General features: G+C 39.1%; 2 protein-coding genes and 1 long non-coding RNA gene across 13 annotated transcripts; 1 reads left to right on the top strand and 2 right to left on the bottom strand.

Moving 5' to 3' along the window:
• Nucleotides 1-462: 462 nt before the first annotated feature.
• Nucleotides 463-9,419, bottom strand: LOC121807995. Of its 11 annotated transcripts, none has more exons than XR_006052085.1 (8): nt 9,025-9,419; nt 3,006-3,202; nt 2,527-2,584; nt 2,428-2,457; nt 1,927-2,288; nt 1,815-1,858; nt 1,592-1,733; nt 463-628 (listed from the first exon to the last, which is right to left on the bottom strand). XR_006052085.1 is itself a non-coding variant. In XM_042208325.1 (6 exons), exons 2-6 carry the CDS (start codon nt 2,454-2,456, stop codon nt 1,697-1,699), a joined length of 309 nt encoding a protein of 102 aa, XP_042064259.1. In that variant the 5' UTR covers nt 2,457; nt 2,527-2,997; the 3' UTR covers nt 917-1,696. The 11 variants fall into 11 exon arrangements, 1 of the variants encoding a protein (XP_042064259.1); XR_006052078.1 differs by lacking the exon at nt 463-628 and adding an exon at nt 3,552-3,679 and having other exon boundaries at nt 917-1,733; XR_006052077.1 differs by lacking the exon at nt 463-628 and adding an exon at nt 3,552-3,676 and having other exon boundaries at nt 917-1,733.
• A 324-nt stretch (nt 9,420-9,743) lies between these two features.
• Nucleotides 9,744-10,510, top strand: LOC121808945. Its single transcript, XM_042209500.1, has 2 exons — nt 9,744-10,087; nt 10,283-10,510. The coding sequence occupies exons 1-2, from the start codon at nt 9,785-9,787 to the stop codon at nt 10,508-10,510; spliced, it is 531 nt and encodes a 176-aa protein (XP_042065434.1). The 5' UTR covers nt 9,744-9,784.
• Nucleotides 10,511-12,505: 1,995 nt separating this feature from the next.
• LOC121807222 lies at nt 12,506-15,253 on the bottom strand. The gene is made up of 2 exons (XR_006051773.1): nt 14,038-15,253; nt 12,506-12,942 (listed from the first exon to the last, which is right to left on the bottom strand). It is a non-coding gene; the product is annotated as an uncharacterized LOC121807222 (long non-coding RNA).
• Between the last annotated feature and the right edge of the window lie 2,660 nt (nt 15,254-17,913).

Below are 17,913 nucleotides of genomic sequence, written 5' to 3'. Positions count from 1 at the left end.
AATAACGAATTAACGGGAGATACATAATTTGAGAATGAACAATATAAATTAAAGATACAACAATAATGATGCCAACAATAATTGAAGAATAAATTTTTTTAATAAAAAATATAATTATATAATTAATTTATTAATATTATATGCTATACATGCATATTTATTGGGCTAATAAATTATTATTTCATTTTAAATAATAAAGATCATTTATAGTGTAAAAAATATACTAAGAGAATCGGGCATGAATAATGTGAAAAATATCATATTTATTGGGCATAATTCATGATCTTAAGATAACAAGATTTATACAAATGAGATAAATTAAAATAAAAAGTTACTAATATAAATGAAATAATTGCAAGGTCTATGCGAAAATGAAGAGAAGAAAGCACAAATGAAATAAATAAAAATTGCACAAAGTTACTATACTAATATAAATGAATTAATTGCAAGATCAATGGCTCTATGCGACAACGAAAAGAAGAAAGCTTCTCTTGTAGACATGTGAAAATGGCGACAACGAAAAGAAGAAATCTTTTCTTGTAGACATGTGAAAATGGAAAAGAATGCATGCAATAGGAATCGAACCTCCAATCTCTAAATTAGAAGACCCATTCTGCAACCAGCTTCGCTATATAAAAATTGGCAAGCCTATAAGAATATATTATATATAGTCAAAATCAAAATGGCTGTGGTCCCATGGACCCCATGCCTCTACATGGGTTCACCCCAATAAATTAATGTACAATTGATAAGAGAAATGAAGAGATGGGTAGTTAAGGTAGTATTAGTAGATAGTCGAACTCACATTATTATTAATTATTATTAGTGTTTAATGAGTTGTAATGATAAACTATACTAATATAAGTTGTAAATAAATAGATTGATGTATGAGTAATGAGTTGGTGACAACTTTTCATAAATGAAAATGTTTATATTTTTATGAGACATCGAAAATAAAGTGTATATTTTTATAGGACGGAAGGTGTATTACTAACACAGTCAATTTCTTGTGTATAAATTGACAAAAATGGTAGGTTGCGTTTACAATGGTGGAGTGCGTTTAGGAAGCTCATATATGGCAAGCGAAGATCAACTCACCTCCTCCAATTGTGTGATTTTTCCGCGTATATATTCCTCCGCTTCACTGCCAGTTTCTTCTTCCACTTGCTAAATAATTGAGGCCGCGGGACTGTAAGAATACAGCAGAAAGATGCAGAGCGTTGCGCTACACTAAAATATACTCCCTGCGTCCCAGGAGAAAACTTTCCTTTTTCGTCCATCCCATAAAAATATCACATTTCTATTTTTGGAAAGTTCTACCAAACTCATTATCCATATGTATCAATTAATTTACAACTTGTACCCGTGGGACTCACCATTACAACCCATTAATCACTAATACTAATGTGGGTCCCACTATCCACTAATATTATATAAGCACCTTTCTCCTCCTCTCTTACTTTACCAATTATGCATTAATTCCCGTGCCGTGCCAAATGTCCTTATTTTTTTGGGACGGGAGTAATAAAGATGATGGGCTAGTTTACGCAGTAATACTAACAGTATAATCACACTCAAGTAAACATTTTACCTTTAAATTGTCTTTTCTTCTTTGCCCTTCTCCTCTCTCTATCTACCTTTGTTAATTCAGTTTCTTCTTTAATGTCGCCTTTACCAGAAAATACTTCTTCCGGAGCTAGCATAGCTGCATCAGATACAGCCAGAGGTGCAACCTACAGACAGAAAATGGTTACAACAGATATGCTGCATAGAATAATTAATACTACAACTAATGATCTAAGCCCCTAATGTACCTCCTCCATTGCCAGAGCAGGGACATTTGCTTGTCTTGAATAACCTGTTCAGAATGTGAAATACCTTTAATAATCGATAAGATGATGTGGAAATAAATGCAAGAAACATTACCGGTTTTGGACAGAAATGGAAATGGGATAGAGCATCCAACTTCAGGCAGAGAGTCTTGAATAGCATAGTTGCATGAGAATGTAAAGAAAGCCGACTATCAGATAGCGTCAACCTAGTTTCTGCGCAACTACTGAAAGATCGTCGCATGTGGCGTGGATGGAGAAGAGGAAAACCCGTACCAATTGAAGGAGTTTGTGTAAGCAATACAGTGTAAAAAGAACATTACATAATATAAAGTCAGGTAAACAACAAAGGAGGGCAGAGGAGATGAGATATAAATGTTATATACGCACTTCTTTCTTTTGTTCATCTGAGAAAGACAACGCAGTAGACACGAGGCCAGTCTTCTGAGCATACTCGTCCTGCATTAAAAGGAGGGAAGTTGGTTAGGTTGGGAAGAAGATCTTCAAATACAACAGGTCGGGACTTGTCATAGATTGCCAAGAGACTAATAACAAAAAACATATAGAATTCAGATCATATTCCATTTAAAAGACTCACCTCATAAAGTTTTTTGCTCTTATTTTCATCCTGAAACATTGAAATTGATTAATAACGACTTAACAAAGTAGAGATTTAGAATTTCAGAGAGATAATTACCATTTCTTCTCTCTCTTTTGGTGCTTTGTTTAATAAAGTAGGTGGCCTCTGGACATCCCTACACATGGCATCGAGCATAATATTAGTTATATCCCTAACAATGAAACAGAATGAAAGAGCTTGATGATATAAACATAGTTTATCCTTTAACACAAATAACATGACAAATATACATTCGGAGAGAAATAGTAAGTATGAAACAGTGATAAATCCTGACAACCATCCAAAATGAGAACAAGGACAAAAGAATTAAAAGAATGTCTACAAGCACAAAGCCAACATCTATCCAGATGCCTCTCCCTTCAGAGAAGGACTATCTACAGAGTATAGATGATGAAGTTGGATTTTCAAAGTAGGGGATAAATGCAGTAACTGTTAGAAGATATGCAAATATCACGGAGTTAATGCAAAAGATTACAAGATCAATTATGGAGATCCCTCCCCAATTATAGCTAGGGTAAATCGTGCATGTATCTTACCATATGTAAATTCCCTCTCTGCCTATTAAGGCATGTTATTTCCTCTACTGTAAACATACAATATATGAATATATTTTCTCCCTTCAACATGGCATCAGAGCCACCGAAAATTCAAAGAATTCAAGGGCTCAGAATATAACCTCATCACTGCCCAATTACCTTTCCCGACCAGAAGGCAGTGACGGACGAATCGAAACCTGAAATGGCAGAAGGAGAAGACGTCAAGACTGGCGATCTCAAACTAAAGGCAAGCAAGAATGTAACAGTTGCATTCAAGCTAAATGGGAGAAATTATGCACTATGGGCCCGACTGATGCGGGTAGCCATCGGAAGCCGACGACACTGCGGCACATTGCCGGGGTACCGGAACCCCCGAAACCTACCGATAAAGAGTATCTGGAGTGGGAGGAGACCGATTTAGTGGTCTTCTCCTGGATCGTTGACAATATGGAGATTGAAATCGTGGCAGATTTCGCACACCATCAAAGTGCGAAGGCGATTTGGGATAGCTTGGCCATAACGTACCAGAGTACGTCGGACTCTTACCTGATATATGACCTGGAGGACAAGGTCAGCCGGATTGTCCAAGGGGACATGGATCTGGAGACTTACTGGAGAACACTACACGGGGTGTGGATCGATATTGATCGATGTCAAACCAAAACCATTACCTGCTGTGACAAGGGAATATGTGAGTATCGAGAAATCACCAATCAAAAGAGATTGTACAAGTTTCTGGCGGGATTGAACTCCCAATTCGAAGGAACAAGGCGAGACATCCTCAAGGAGAGTCCAACCCCCCAAGTGGACGTTGCCTACGGCTGGATCAAGCGAGAAGCCGTCCGGCTCAAGATCATGCCGTCGGTCAATACCGACACAACCACAGCAGCAGCCAACGGGGTGGGACTCGGATTTGGGGCTCGACAAACCCGATTCCAGACCCATCCCCAAACACAACCAGCGCAGCCACCACATAACCGCCAAATACAACCGTCCGCAGCCACCAACAGCCGCCGCGGAGCCACCAAGCCAGACAAATCCAAACTATGGTGTTCGAATTGTGGGATGAACAAACATACCCGTGAGAATTGCTTCAAATTGATCAGATTCCCGGAGTGGTGGGAGGAGAGCCAAAAAGGGAAGGCCAGATTGGCTATCGGCATGGAGGAAACGAGTGGAACAGAGAATACCACCCGTGGACGGAGTACTGACGGTGTCACTCCACGCGGCGGTGGCGGCAGACGGACGGAGGATGTCGGTCAGGCAGCATTCGCCGGACGAGTCGGCGAAATTGAGAGAGGCAACGAAGGAGGTAATGGGCTAGGGTTTTCTAAACCTAGCCCATATTATTTTTCATATATGCCTCAAACTTTTGATGAATTACACATTGAACCCCATTCTATGCAATCCGCCCCCCAAACTTTGGTTAATTCGAATCAGGCCCCATTCGACTACAAGAATTTATAGTCTGCCCCCCGAAATGTAGCTAATTCGAAAACAGACCCCATATTGTGTGATGAGTTGTATGTTAGCCCCAATAGGTTTGAAATTTTGCATGACCTGCCCATTGCATGTGCGGTGCGACATAAGTCTAGGGAAAAAGATAATCGGTGGATTTTTGATTGCGGGGCAACTGATACTATGACTCATGATAGGCAGGATTTTGTGGAATTTTGTGGAACTATGAAAAGTCAAATACAGACTGCTGACGGGGAATTTACTTTAGTAGAGGGGAGTGGAACTATTGAAATTTCTCCGACACTGACATTATCAAATTGTCTTTATGTGCCCAAGCTGCCTCATAAATTGATGTCGATTAGTCACGTCACAAAGGAATTAAATTGTACACTACTGATGCATCCAAATTTCTGTGTTTTACAGGATATCAGGACGAGGAGGATAATTGGGCGTGGCACTGAGCGTCAAGGCCTCTACTATGTCGACGAGATGGCTCACCAAGGCAGTGCCGCGATGTTGGCTCACGGATCTGCTACTCGAGACGCTTGGTTGTTGCACAGACGTCTAGGTCACCCATCTCTTGGTTATCTTAAACTTCTTTACCCGAATTTTTCGCATATTAAGGATTTTGATTGTGAGTCATGTGTTTTGGCGAAAAGCCACAGACAGTCATTTAAATCTACTGAAACTCGTGTTAAGAGTCCTTTTTCACTTGTCCATACTGATGTTTGGGGCCCTGCGCCCGTTACTGGGGATCATGGTTTTCGATATTTCGTATTATTTGTGGATGATTGCTCAAGAATGACGTGGGTGTATTTTTTGAAAAATAAATCTGAAGTCTTTGAAAAATTTGTTTTGTTTTACAAACTAATCAAAACTCAATTTCAGACAACTATAAAAATTCTTAGGTCTGACAATGGGAGGGAGTTCGTTAACAAGGACATGTCAAACTTTTTCACAGACAACGGGTTAGTTCATCAAACCTCGTGCCCTTATACCCCCGAACAAAATGGAGTAGCCGAAAGAAAGAATAGGATTATTTTGGAAATCACACGTGCCTTATTTTTTGACTCAAAAGTTCCAAAATTTTTGTGGCCTGAAGCTGTTGCTACCTCTGTTTATTTGGTAAACCGTCTCCTTACAAAAATCTTAAACATGAAAACCACATTAAACCTCTTGTCTTCCCTAGCCGATGTTCCTGAACCTCTTACCCTACCCCTTAAAATCTTTGGATGCTCGGTGTATGTCCATGTCCCTAAACACGAACGAACAAAATTTTCCGCGTGCACCCTAAAATGTGTTTTCTTGGGGTATGGAATAAATCAGAAGGGATATAGGTGTTACGACCCATCGTCTAGGAAGATTATAACGACAATGAACTGCAACTTCTTAGACTGCGAATACTTCTACACCAATTTTAGTGGTCAGGGGGAGAGTGGAATAATTGATAGGTCAAGTGGACCCCTAAATTGGTTTGTGCCACTACCAAGCGAATCTGTGGTGGAACCAACAGAGATAACTAGCGCTGTCGCCGAGCCCGTCTTGTCACCGGCGGAGCCTCCCCAGTCACCCACGTCTGAACATCCTCCTCCAGTGATATCCAAGGTAAACATTGAAACCAATGTCAATAGTACAATTGTTCCTAACGATGCTGATGTAGAACCCACGGAGAGTGCTGCAATTGATGGGGACACAGGACAGTATATACTTCCAGAGAGGAGTACAAGGGGTGTTCCACCTAAACGATACAGTCCCGAGCGTATATCAAAGAAGAGCAGATATTCAGTGGGAAACTTTGCATCGGCAAATCTGACCAAGATGGCAAAGGATTTTATGACCGCTTTGTACGAGGAAGAAGAACTTCCCCGGACTCCAGAGGAGGCAGTAAAGATCCCACATTGGAAGGAAGCGATGATGGTGGAAATGAAGGCACTAATGAAGAATAAGACATGGGAAGTCTGTCGAAGGCCAGAGGGATCTAGACCAGTGGGGTGCCGCTGGGTCTTTACAATCAAGAGGAAACCAGATGGATCGATTGATCGCTATAAAGCGAGACTGGTGGCAAAGGGATATACACAAACCTATGGGGTAGATTATGCCGAGACCTTCTCACCAGTAGCAAAGATGAACACGATCCGCGTATTGTTCTCTATTGCAGCAACAAAAAACTGGCCCCTACATTAGTTTGATGTTACCAATGCGTTCTTGCATGGAGAGCTAACACGACCAATCTATATGGAAGCTCCACCAGGGTTCGATGGAGAGTTCAGAAGGGGAGAAGTGTGCAAACTCAAGAAGACGCTGTATGGTTTGAAGCAGTCACCAAGAGCATGGTTTGGAAGATTTACAGAGGTGATGAAGAAATATGGATACGAACAGAGTAACTCTGACCATACTCTGTTCATAAAAAAGAGGGAAGAGAAGATCACATGTTTGATTATTTATGTGGACGACATGATTCTTACTGGGGATGATGAGGACGAGATCAAACGGTTGAGGGATAATCTATTCACCGAGTTTGAGATGAAGGACCTGGGCCTATTAAAATACTTTCTGGGCATTGAAGTAATGAGATCGAAGAAGGGGATCTTTATAAATCAACGGAAGTATGTTCTTGATCTTTTGGCCGAAACAAGGATGCTTTGACTGCAAGCCTGCAGAGACCCCGATGATGCAGAACCACGGTCTGCGACTGACAGAAGGAGCTGAACTCACTCATCAAACAAGATATCAGCGACTGGTGGGTAAGCTTATCTATCTCTCTCACACGAGACTCGATATTGCATACGCCGTGGGAGTAGTCAGTCAGTTCATGCACAAACCTCAAGTTGATCACTGGGAAGCAGTCTTGAGAATTGTGCGCTATTTGAAGGGAACACCGGGGCACGGAATTCTGTTCGAAAATCATGGGAACTTGGAGGTACATGGATTTACAGATACAGATTGGGCAGGAAATCCAAATGATCGGAAATCAACTGCTGGATACTTTACCTTCGTTGGAGGTAATCTGGTGACTTGGAGAAGCAAAAACAGAAGGTGGTAGCTCTATCCAGTGCATAAGTAGAATTTCATGGAATCAAAAGTGGGATAACAGAGATATTATGGCTGAAGAAGTTACTGACGGAACTCGACCTAATGTCCAAGGAGCCGTGTAAATTGTTTTGTGACAACAAAGCAGCCATCAGTATATCTGAAAATCCGGTACAGCACGATCGAACGAAGCATGTCGAGGTGGATCGACATTTCATCAAAGAGAACATAGAAGGAAGAGTGATAGATCTCCCGTATGTCCGGTCGAAGGATCAGCTAGCCGATATCCTCACAAAGGCTGTTGATGCAAGAAGCTTTAATGAAGTATTGGGCAAGTTAAGAATGGGAAATCCCCTTGCTTAACTTGAGGGGGAGTGTTAGAAGATATGCAAATATCACGGAGTTAATGCAAAAGATTACAAGATCAATTACGGAGATCCCTTCCCAATTATAGCTAGGGTAAATCGTGCATGTATCTTACCATATGTAAATTCCCTCTCTGCCTATTAAGGCATGTTATTTCCTCTACTGTAAACATACAATATATGAATATATTTTCTCCCTTCAACAGTAACCACCAGCTCTAGAGCTCCAACCCTTGCAGAAGGGGGGTAAAAAGAAGCTAAAAGTTATTTTGAAGATTAACCCCAAAAATATGCTATCAGTCTGCAGCCGTGGATAAACAGGTATTAAGAGTTAAGTACTTTTCCTTCAGATCAAAGGTTTTTCATGCATTTACTAGTGATAGGCTGGGAGGAAAAAGTTGGGTGTTCTCCTTGGTCTGTCCTAACCAGTCACTCACATGAATTTATATATTATATTATAGAATAAATGCTCAATTTGGTCCTTAACATATTGCGATTTTACGATTTTGGTCCAAAACATTATCTTTTGAATTATTCGCTCCCTCAACAGGTCACATTTGGTCCGAATTTGACGGAACTGTTAAAATTTAACAGTCAACGAATCTTAATTCGATTTTGACCGGATTAAGTTAATAAATATGTTTTATTAATACCTAATATCTAATTAACCCAAAACTAATAAATTATAATTTTATTTGAAATTATTTTTAACAAAATGGAACAATTGAACAACACCCCCAAATTGAAACACATGCCCAGATCCCTCGGCCCTCAAAGAAAATCACAACACAAAATTGAACAGAAAATTTGAGCTCCCTCTCCTCCAGGTATCGTCAACCTCTCTCTCAAACAAGATCCCCAATTCACCGCTGCAGGATCGCCTTCGTGACTGCACCAGTCGACTGATTTAAGCGGCAATCGTCGCCGGTCAGGGCCGTCCTCCGCATCCGCGCAATGCCGGAAACGCGACGCTGCTGCTGGGCACTCGACGCTGTCGCCGCAGCAGCTCCGATTCCACCCCGAAGACGCTGGACCGATTCTTGATTCATTTATATCCAATTCTTAATTCGGGTTGCTTCGATTTATTCGATTAGTAGGTTGATTACATATTATGGTATATGGTGGTGTATGCAGTATGAACTCGGATTTGGGTGGATGAAGTATACCTTCAATGACGGATGGTAAACAAATTGGTTCAACAAAAAGAATGGTGGCTTCTGCTCTCTTTTCTCTGAATTTGTTTCTGGGTCTCTGTCGGAACAAGTTTCATGTAGCGCCTTCCTCCTCCTCTCAAACGTGTAATTATTATCACGATGTCACGAGGATCGTCCAAGCAAGGGTGATAGGAGTTGTACACGAACCAGCTCATGAAGAACTAAGGTTTTTCACGAGAGCTAGGGATTTTCGCGAGAACTAGGGTTGAAACGATGGTTGATTTTTATGTAAATCGCCGCCGCGAACTACGATGGAATCGCCGGCGAGAACCAGGGTTGAATCACAGGCAAAAACTAGGGTGTTTTCCAAGTGAGATAGATTGGGGAGATGGACGACGATTGAATGAGGAATTGTGAAGAAAGAGGTGTCGGTTCATTTGTTTTAATTTTGTTAAAGAGAAAAGTCCATTTTTGGTCCTTAACCTATGGCGATTTTATGATTTTGGTCCAGAACATTATCTTTTGAATTATTTGGTCCCTCACAAATGAAAATGGTTCACGTTTGGTCCGAATTGGACGGAAATGGTTAAATTTAACGGTCAACGAATATTAATTGAATTTTGACTAGATTAAGTTAATAATTAAGTTAAGAATTAAGGTAATATTAAGTTCAAAATTGCACTGCCGGAGCCGGTGCCCCTCCTCCGCCACAATCTCCGCCGCCGCCATATGGTGTCAACCACCAGCTCAATCATAAGAGCTCAACCACCATATGGTCCTCGATGGAAAGGGGAAGAAGAAGAGCTCAACCACCAGCTCAATCTCTCTCCTCTTCCCTTCCACCGCGAAGCACGTCCGCAGCGCGTCGCAGATCGACACCGACAAATGCACCCATCCCTGCGCCGCCTCGATTTTCCTGAAACTGACCTCGGAGAGTTTCAATTTGAATGCTAATAGCGTTGCCGGCGTAATTTACCGGCGGTTTAATTGGGAAAAACGCAGGTATCTCACGGGATTCGATGCACAAGAGGCGTGCTACTGGAGGGAAGAAGAAGGCGTGGAGGAAGAAGCGAAAGTAATCTTCTCTTTTTTTCTCTTCTTAATTCACTCTTCTTCCACTAATTCATCTGAATTGAAACATTGTTTTCTCAATTGATTTACTTGCTATAAGTATTTTTTTGTAATCTATTTTCAATTTATTGTATTGGTTGTGGTGAGTGTATTTCTGTGCTATGTTTATCTAGTGTTTATTTGGCATCTGAAATTCCAGATAATTGAAAAATTGGTTTTTGCGGAGAGTTTCATGGAGGAAGAAGAGGAGAGGCAGATGAAGGCTCGCTGCTGTTTTTGCGGAAACATGAAGAGCTGGTGGTTGACACCATATGGCGGCGGCGGGGATGGTGGCGGAGGAGAGGGGACCGGCTCCGGCGGTGGAGGGGAGGGCACCGGCACCGGCTCCGGCAGTGTAATTTTGAACTTAATTCTTAACTTAATCTGATCAAAATTCAATTAATATTCGTTGACCGTTAAATTTAATCATTTCCGTACAATTCGGACCCAACGTGAACCATTTTCATTTGTGAGGGACCAAATAATTAAAAAAATAATGTTTTGGACCAAAATCGTAAAATCGCCATATGTTAAGGACAAAAATTGAATTAAGATTCGTTGACTGTTAAATTTTAACAGTTCCGTCAAATTCGGACCAAATTTGACCCGCTTTTATTTGTGAGAGACCGAATAACTCAAAAGATAATGTTTTGGACAAAAATCGTAAAATCGCAATTTATTAAGGACCAAATTGGGCCTTTAAGTCTATAATATATAATAGCAGACATGATTGATTCTGTTTATAAACAGTGCATAAAAGCAGTTTCTAATGCATGAGAACTGATGAAAAGTAAGAGGCAGCATGGATGCCGACATACCTCAACTATACGTTACATAATTAGTTCTTCAAGAGATGCAGTGTTCTCCACGGTTGTAACAGGAGGAGGTCTCACATTCTGGTCAAAATCCATATCGACTTCCAAAGCACTATTTTTTGGTCTTTTAGCAGCATTAACCTGCCATTAGACAACAGAATTAACATACAAGAAAACCTAGTCCTGTAAGCATATGATCTTGGGCGGTTGATTTACGAGGAACAATCAAGCAGGGCGGCTGGCCTCCTAGGAATTTGTTAAGCCATTTAATCTTGGCGGTGACATCCTAGAAAATTGGAATAGTAATTAAATTGGCTGGCGGCTGTTTAAGAGTTTGAATTAATCCGAGTGGTTAGTGCTTTCGAATTGGTACGATCATTAAATTGGGGCGGTGGAGACTTAGTATAAGTAGAAGTCAACTTACTCTTTTGAGAGTATCCATTTGTTCCAACGACGCATGTTCCTCATGTGTCTTATACAAAGACGCATGACTGTAATGCGTTTCTTGTCTCATGCGTATCTCCCAAAGCCGGAATAAAAAAAAACTCCAGCACACTTGAGCAATGTTAATTGTAGTCTAAAATAAAAAAAGAAATAACCCGGCTAGCTAGGGTTTATGAACATATAAGAAGAGTAGTACAGTCTCGTAATGAATACAATTCCATTTTAAAAATGAATACTATAACCGGTTCGTAATTAAAAAAATATACTTCCTCTATTCCATAAAAGATGTCACATTTGTGGGACGACACAAAATTTTAGGAAGTTTTGTTTTGTGTGTTAAATGGAAATAGAAAATAAAATTTTTATATTAATGTGAGAGTGAACTTTTTCCAAAAATGAAAATATGACATTTTTTGTGGAACAAACTAAAAAGGAAAGTGTGACATCTATTATATGACGGAGGAAGTATATGATTCATTTTTATTAGCACTAACATATTTTTAAGTGTGCGATGCAATAATGGTTAAGAGAGAACAAATTTTACAGTAAACAACCTTTTCTATGCATTTACCTATAAAAAAAATACTCCCTCCGTCCTTGAAAATTTGTCACATTTCATTTTCTGCACTCGTTTTAGAAAAATGTTAATAAATAGTTAAAATGAAGATAAAGTAAAGTAAGAGAGAGAATAATATAGATAAGACTCTCGTCTACATTATTATCTCTTTGATTTTACCATCTCTCCACTTTAGCTATTTATTATCATTTTTCTAAAACGAGTGCAGAAAATGAAATGTGACAAAATTTCCGGGACAAAGGGAATAGTAATAATAAAATGAAAGAAGCACAAATGTTGTAGTACTATCTTTAGATACTCCCTCCGCCTCCAAGGAATATGAATTTTGGGTTCGGCATAAGTTTTAATACATTATTGGTAAAGTAATAGAGAGATAGATAGAGAAAGTTCTTTAAGTATTGTTAGTGAATAATGTAAACAATACTCTTCTTTACCTTATTCTCTCTCTTATTTTACTATTTCTCGACTTTAACTATTTATTATCTTTTTTATAAAACAAGTGCAGAAAAGCAAGTGTGATAGTTAATGCGGGACGAAGGTAGTACTATTTTAGTAAAATAATATAGCATTTTTGTCTAATAATGTAGCTTAGCTAATAATGTAACATATTAGTCTAATAATGTAACTTATCACAACCATCTAATCTAAGGATCCAAAGGCTGAGATTTACTTTGATTTTTTACAGAATTTCACTTATTGACCATAGTGCGCTTCTATGTTGATGATATAATTCTGACATGAAATTCTTATGATGACTTGAAATCTTTCATCTCCCGTCTTCATCAAGAATTTTCCATCACTGACCTTGGAAAACTTGGTTATTTTTTGGGCTTGAAGTCACTTATACTTCTTCTGGCATTTTCTTGAATCAGGCTAAATATACTTGTGATATCCTTCATGCATCTCTTGCCTGTCTCTACACCCTTGGTTGCAAGTTGCCCCCTTTCAACGAACGGCTTGCCATTTGAGGATCCTACTTTATACCTGACAATTACACGTCCTGATTTATCTTTTGCAGTAATCTTGTTAGTCAACATCTTTAACATCCTACCATTGCTCATTTTTAAGCGGTAAAATGAATTCTTCGCTATGTAAAACACATCCCAGCCTTTGGCTTAAGTTTTACACGTAGCTCTTCATTTTCTCTTGTTACATATTCTGACGCTGATTTGGCTCGTTTTGTTGAAACTAGACGATCTAGTTATCACTATTCTATTTTCCTTGGCGGTAATCTAGTGTATTGGAGTGCCAAGAGGGACTCTAGACCTAGTCGTGTCGCTGAGCACTCGACTCTAGCCTTATTAAAACGTTAACCCAGTAGCTACTAACTAGCATATGGAAGTAAGGACCAATCCCAAGAAGATAGATGGTTGTAAAACGCGTGCATAGACATTTCATAAGGAGTGGTTTGGTTTGGCCTTTTTGGTTTCTCAAGAAATGGGATGGCTCTTGTTAGTGATTCCCTTTTCATGGCAGGAGAGAAATATTTCTATTGTTTGGTTTGACTTCAATGCTTTCTATAGTTCAAATTCAGATGTTTGGTTTGGATTTTAGGCAATTAAAAATAGCTTGTAATACCAAAAATATCCTCATATATTATTCTTATTTTCAATTTTATCGTCATCTAACCCAGCAAAAATTTGATTGAGGAGCCGTCAATGACAGTCTCCTCGCGTCGCAACCTCTTCATCTTTTGCCTCTTCGCAGGCAACGTTAAGTATCGATTTCAGTAAAAGAGCTATTGAATTGCAGTAATTGTAGTTTGTAATCTGACTTTGTATCATAAATTAGGGCTTAATTTGATTTGCAATTATTGTGTTCATCCATCCACAAATGTAGTTTGTTCCAGTTTCATCGATTATTCCTAATTTGTCATCATAAATATGAATCTGGAATAGTTTAACCACAATATTCAGCTGGAATATGCAGCACAATGCTAGAAATAGTCAATTATGAGAGTTGAATGGAAGAAACACAGATTATTGTTACAAATATGAAACTGTTTAATTGAAACCCACAAGATAAATTTGTGGGCTTCACTCACGAAATTAGGATTCAAATACACAGGTGGAAGCTTACCTTGGTCGTCGTGGGTATTTAACTCGAAGTCCCTGAAGAAGCCGATGCTAATTGATGATTCCGCGGAGAGAAGACGAGAGCAGGCAGCGGTAAAAAAATGTACAGAAAGGGAGGTGAAATGTTACGTGATTGAAGAAGATGAGGACAAATAGGTCATTTCAGTTTTCCAATGAAGTTAACACTACGAGGCAGAAAACGTTTCTTTCAAAATTTAGGAGATACCCTAACTAATGAAATGGGCATAAATGAGGCGGGCCGGACTCATTAATGGAGGCCCTATTGAAATGGTATTCACCAAACCAAACATGAGAAAATGTTAGTTTTTGGGCATTTAATACTCTTATTTGCCAAACCAAACACCTCCTAAGGGTTTTTGGCTTGTTGGCACGCAACATGAGTGGATTAAGTTTAACAACTACAAACTGAACTTGGAACATGTGTTCTGACTAGGCTGACTAACTAACTAACCTAGAAGGCTATACATGAATTAAGAATATTCGACAACATGAAAACATGGCACTAAACGGGTCAGTTAGATCAAGGCTACATAAAATGCCCAGAAGTGAAAGTAAACAAGGATTACGACATAGGACAACTTCATAACTCAAGAACAAGTAAAGATATTCGAGAACACCTAATTCAACAGATAGAAAAAAAATTTCCTTAAATATAGACAAACAACCCGAAAAGCACTTTTGGCACCACTATGCTCTAACAAACCTAAAGGGACCTCTTCTTGTGGCCAAACCACTTCCCATTCTCCACGCCTGTAGACTCTCCAACTAATATCCGTATCAGAATGAAGCAAGTCAACCGAGAAAGTAAAAGCTGTTGCTGCGGAGCGTAGGGCTATTAATATAGTGCTGCATAGACAAACGACTATAGATTTTTTTTATTGGCACTTTCAAAGTTGTGTCTCATTTTTTTCAGTTTTTCTTCTCTCTGTAGTTTTTCCTGTTGGAGTTAGACATTGAACCTGACTAACCAGCTCTCCTTTCGGGTTCATGCAGGCTTACTGATAGAGTAAAGGTGCCTAGATCGACGCAGAGCACGAGGAGTGCTCGACAGAGGAAAAGAAGAAATAAACTTCCTTTCACAGAGATCACAAACGATAACAACAAGTATGCAAAAATAGGAACTGAAAAGAACACCACAAAATAGGAAAGATGAAAACCATACAATTCATAGTTAGAAATAGATAGTGAATGATAGCCAAGTGTACTGTTTCATTGGATGCATAGTGAAGATTACAAACTGAGATTTTATGCTACTTCATGGAACAATCTAGATCCATATTCTGTTACACTTAACTCACTAATCAAGGCATACAACACTAATCCTAACCAACGGCTCTCTACTTTAATCCTCTCATCAACACCTCTTTAAACGTACAAGAGTGGTCCCTCGCTGCAGCTGGCAGCGGCTTTAATCCCATGCTCTTGTGTACCATGTCATCTCGTGCACTCCTTTTTCCATCAACACAGGAAGCCATGTCAGCATGAAAGGCAGTAGCTCGTGCACTCTCTTTAATTGGTTTAGTAATTTAATATTGTGAATCTTGGATTTAAAATGGAAGTGAGGGAGTATACAGTACGTGTATAATTCTGGAATGGGAGCTTTGTGCCTCTTTTATTTTAAAATCTTTATGCAAACACATTGCTCTTTATTTTGGAACATGTAAATATTTGAGGTTGGTTTGTAAAAACGGAATGGCAGTCAGTGTACGTTTTTTTTTAAAATGAGAGTACACATGTCTTTTTGTTTTGTTGGGGCGTGGGCGGCCGGAATTAATCGAATTACCTAAGCTTATAATTGGGAGGAATTTGTAATCTTGATCGAGAAAATAATCGAAGCCTTAGGATGCATGCATCTTATTTATTGGCTTATTTTGTGGTGTTGATTTATGTGTTATTTAAAAGCTAAAGGTGATCCCTTGCAAGCGAGACGTGATATCTAGGGAAAGGAAATAATTTCGAATTAACAACTTGAGGTGGACTTTCTTTTAAATAAGGACAATGTCCTAAATATTTTATCGATGTGAATGAAACTATGTTTATCATGCCGTGATTTGATTTTAACGTGCCTATCTGATGTGGCTTTTGCCATTATTATTTAAATCGAATTCGGGTCCTCGTAGGGCCGCAAACCCTACTTGGATTAGTGTACACCTATGATAGACCGTGTGTTAGCGTATGGGTTGGCCGGCCTAGTGACTTGGTTTGTGGCCACATTCCATGTCATGTATGTGCAGATATGGTTAACGTCTATGGGAAAATGACTGATCAGTCGACTTTTTACAATGGGAATGATTTTGAGTGCCTCGGGACTTTCTAAAGCAAAACCTCGATGGTTACTTAGGAATGGCACGATAAATATTATTTTGATAACTTGTTTTCGGCTTAAGTCCACTGAGTTTTATTCAGCCCTGCGTGTGTTTTCCTTATGTGCAGGTTGAGCGGCGACGAGAAAATGGTGGTGTTGAGTAATTAAAATAATATTATTTGGTTATCTTTGAACTACGAGTGTCGTTGTGTCTCCACACATGACGCCACTCTTTTTCTTGAACGCTTCCGCTGAGACATTGTTTTTACTCATAATTTATTAAGCTTTGAACCTAATTATTTGGATATTTGAAAACTTGATATCTTTTTGATAATGTCAAACCCTTGGTCTTTTTTTAAATATTAATTATTGGTCAAACTCTTTATTGAAACCCTAGTTTTCTTCGTCTGTTTACTGAGTTCTTTTAATCACGATCGCCCGTATTTATTAACCCTAAAGGCGGTCGTGACAGTTTGGTATCAGAGCCTCAGTTCTTTCCGCTCTGGACCCAAGAGTCTTTTTTAGTCAATATCTATGCTTGTATTAATTGGCTAAAGTGTTAAACATCGAAGGCTCAACACCACAACTCGTCACGCCCAACCGCGAAGAAAGAGGTAAAAGTATTTTGGTGACTTTTGGTTTGGATTATTGAATATTGGAAGTTGCAATGGGAAATTTTGCTTTTGGAGATTGAAGTCAATACTATGGTTTTGAAAAATATTGTTCGAAATGTGAGATGATATATATGATTGCTCTTACTTGATTGTGAAGCATGATTTTGCCAAATATGATGAATATTGTCAAGCATGTGAAATTGTATCTTTCTTGATGAGGAAAATATGTGAATGTATGTTGAACTTCCATGAGTGTTGGAAAATATAATTTTCATTTTATTCATATATGGTGGGATTTACATGGTTTTGGAAGTTGTGGAACGCAAAGTATGATGTATGTGATTTTGATAGATACAAATGTATAGAGTATGAAATACAACTCCTATGGTGATGAACTTTTTGCTTGTAACCAATACGCACCTATAAAATACGTGATAAATAAGTTTGCGATAATAATAAACGTGGAGGTGTGAAATGTCTAATACGAGACAAGTAGCCTATGGGGATCTAGAAGTCGACGTACTGCGATTTGACGAAATACAAAATCAAACAAATGAGCGAACCATTTACCTTAAGGGCAAAAGTTTTATTCTTGACGCGGTACAACTATCATACCTCTACTTGTATACATATCTATATGCATCTACATCATACTCTCAACATCTTTTTGAGTCATATATCTTCCATATTCCTTTCTATCTTTGAGTTGATGTTGAGATTTCCATCTATGTAGACGGCCGGATCGTATTATGCTCCGATGCGTAATCATTACGCAAGAAATAAGAACTTCCCAGTTGAGAGCTACAGAGAATACGAGTGGGATGGAAAGATCTATCTTATGGTATACGTTGCCGAGTTTTACGATCGATGGATGGATGCCTACGCGTATGGGGGAACCACCCATCACGAGGGAATCGCAAAGCTCATCCACACCCTACCG

Source organism: Salvia splendens, chromosome 6 (genome assembly GCF_004379255.2).
Source record: "Salvia splendens isolate huo1 chromosome 6, SspV2, whole genome shotgun sequence".
NCBI classification, from domain to species: domain Eukaryota; kingdom Viridiplantae; phylum Streptophyta; class Magnoliopsida; order Lamiales; family Lamiaceae; genus Salvia; species Salvia splendens.
This window is presented reverse-complemented; position numbering and strand designations above follow the sequence as displayed.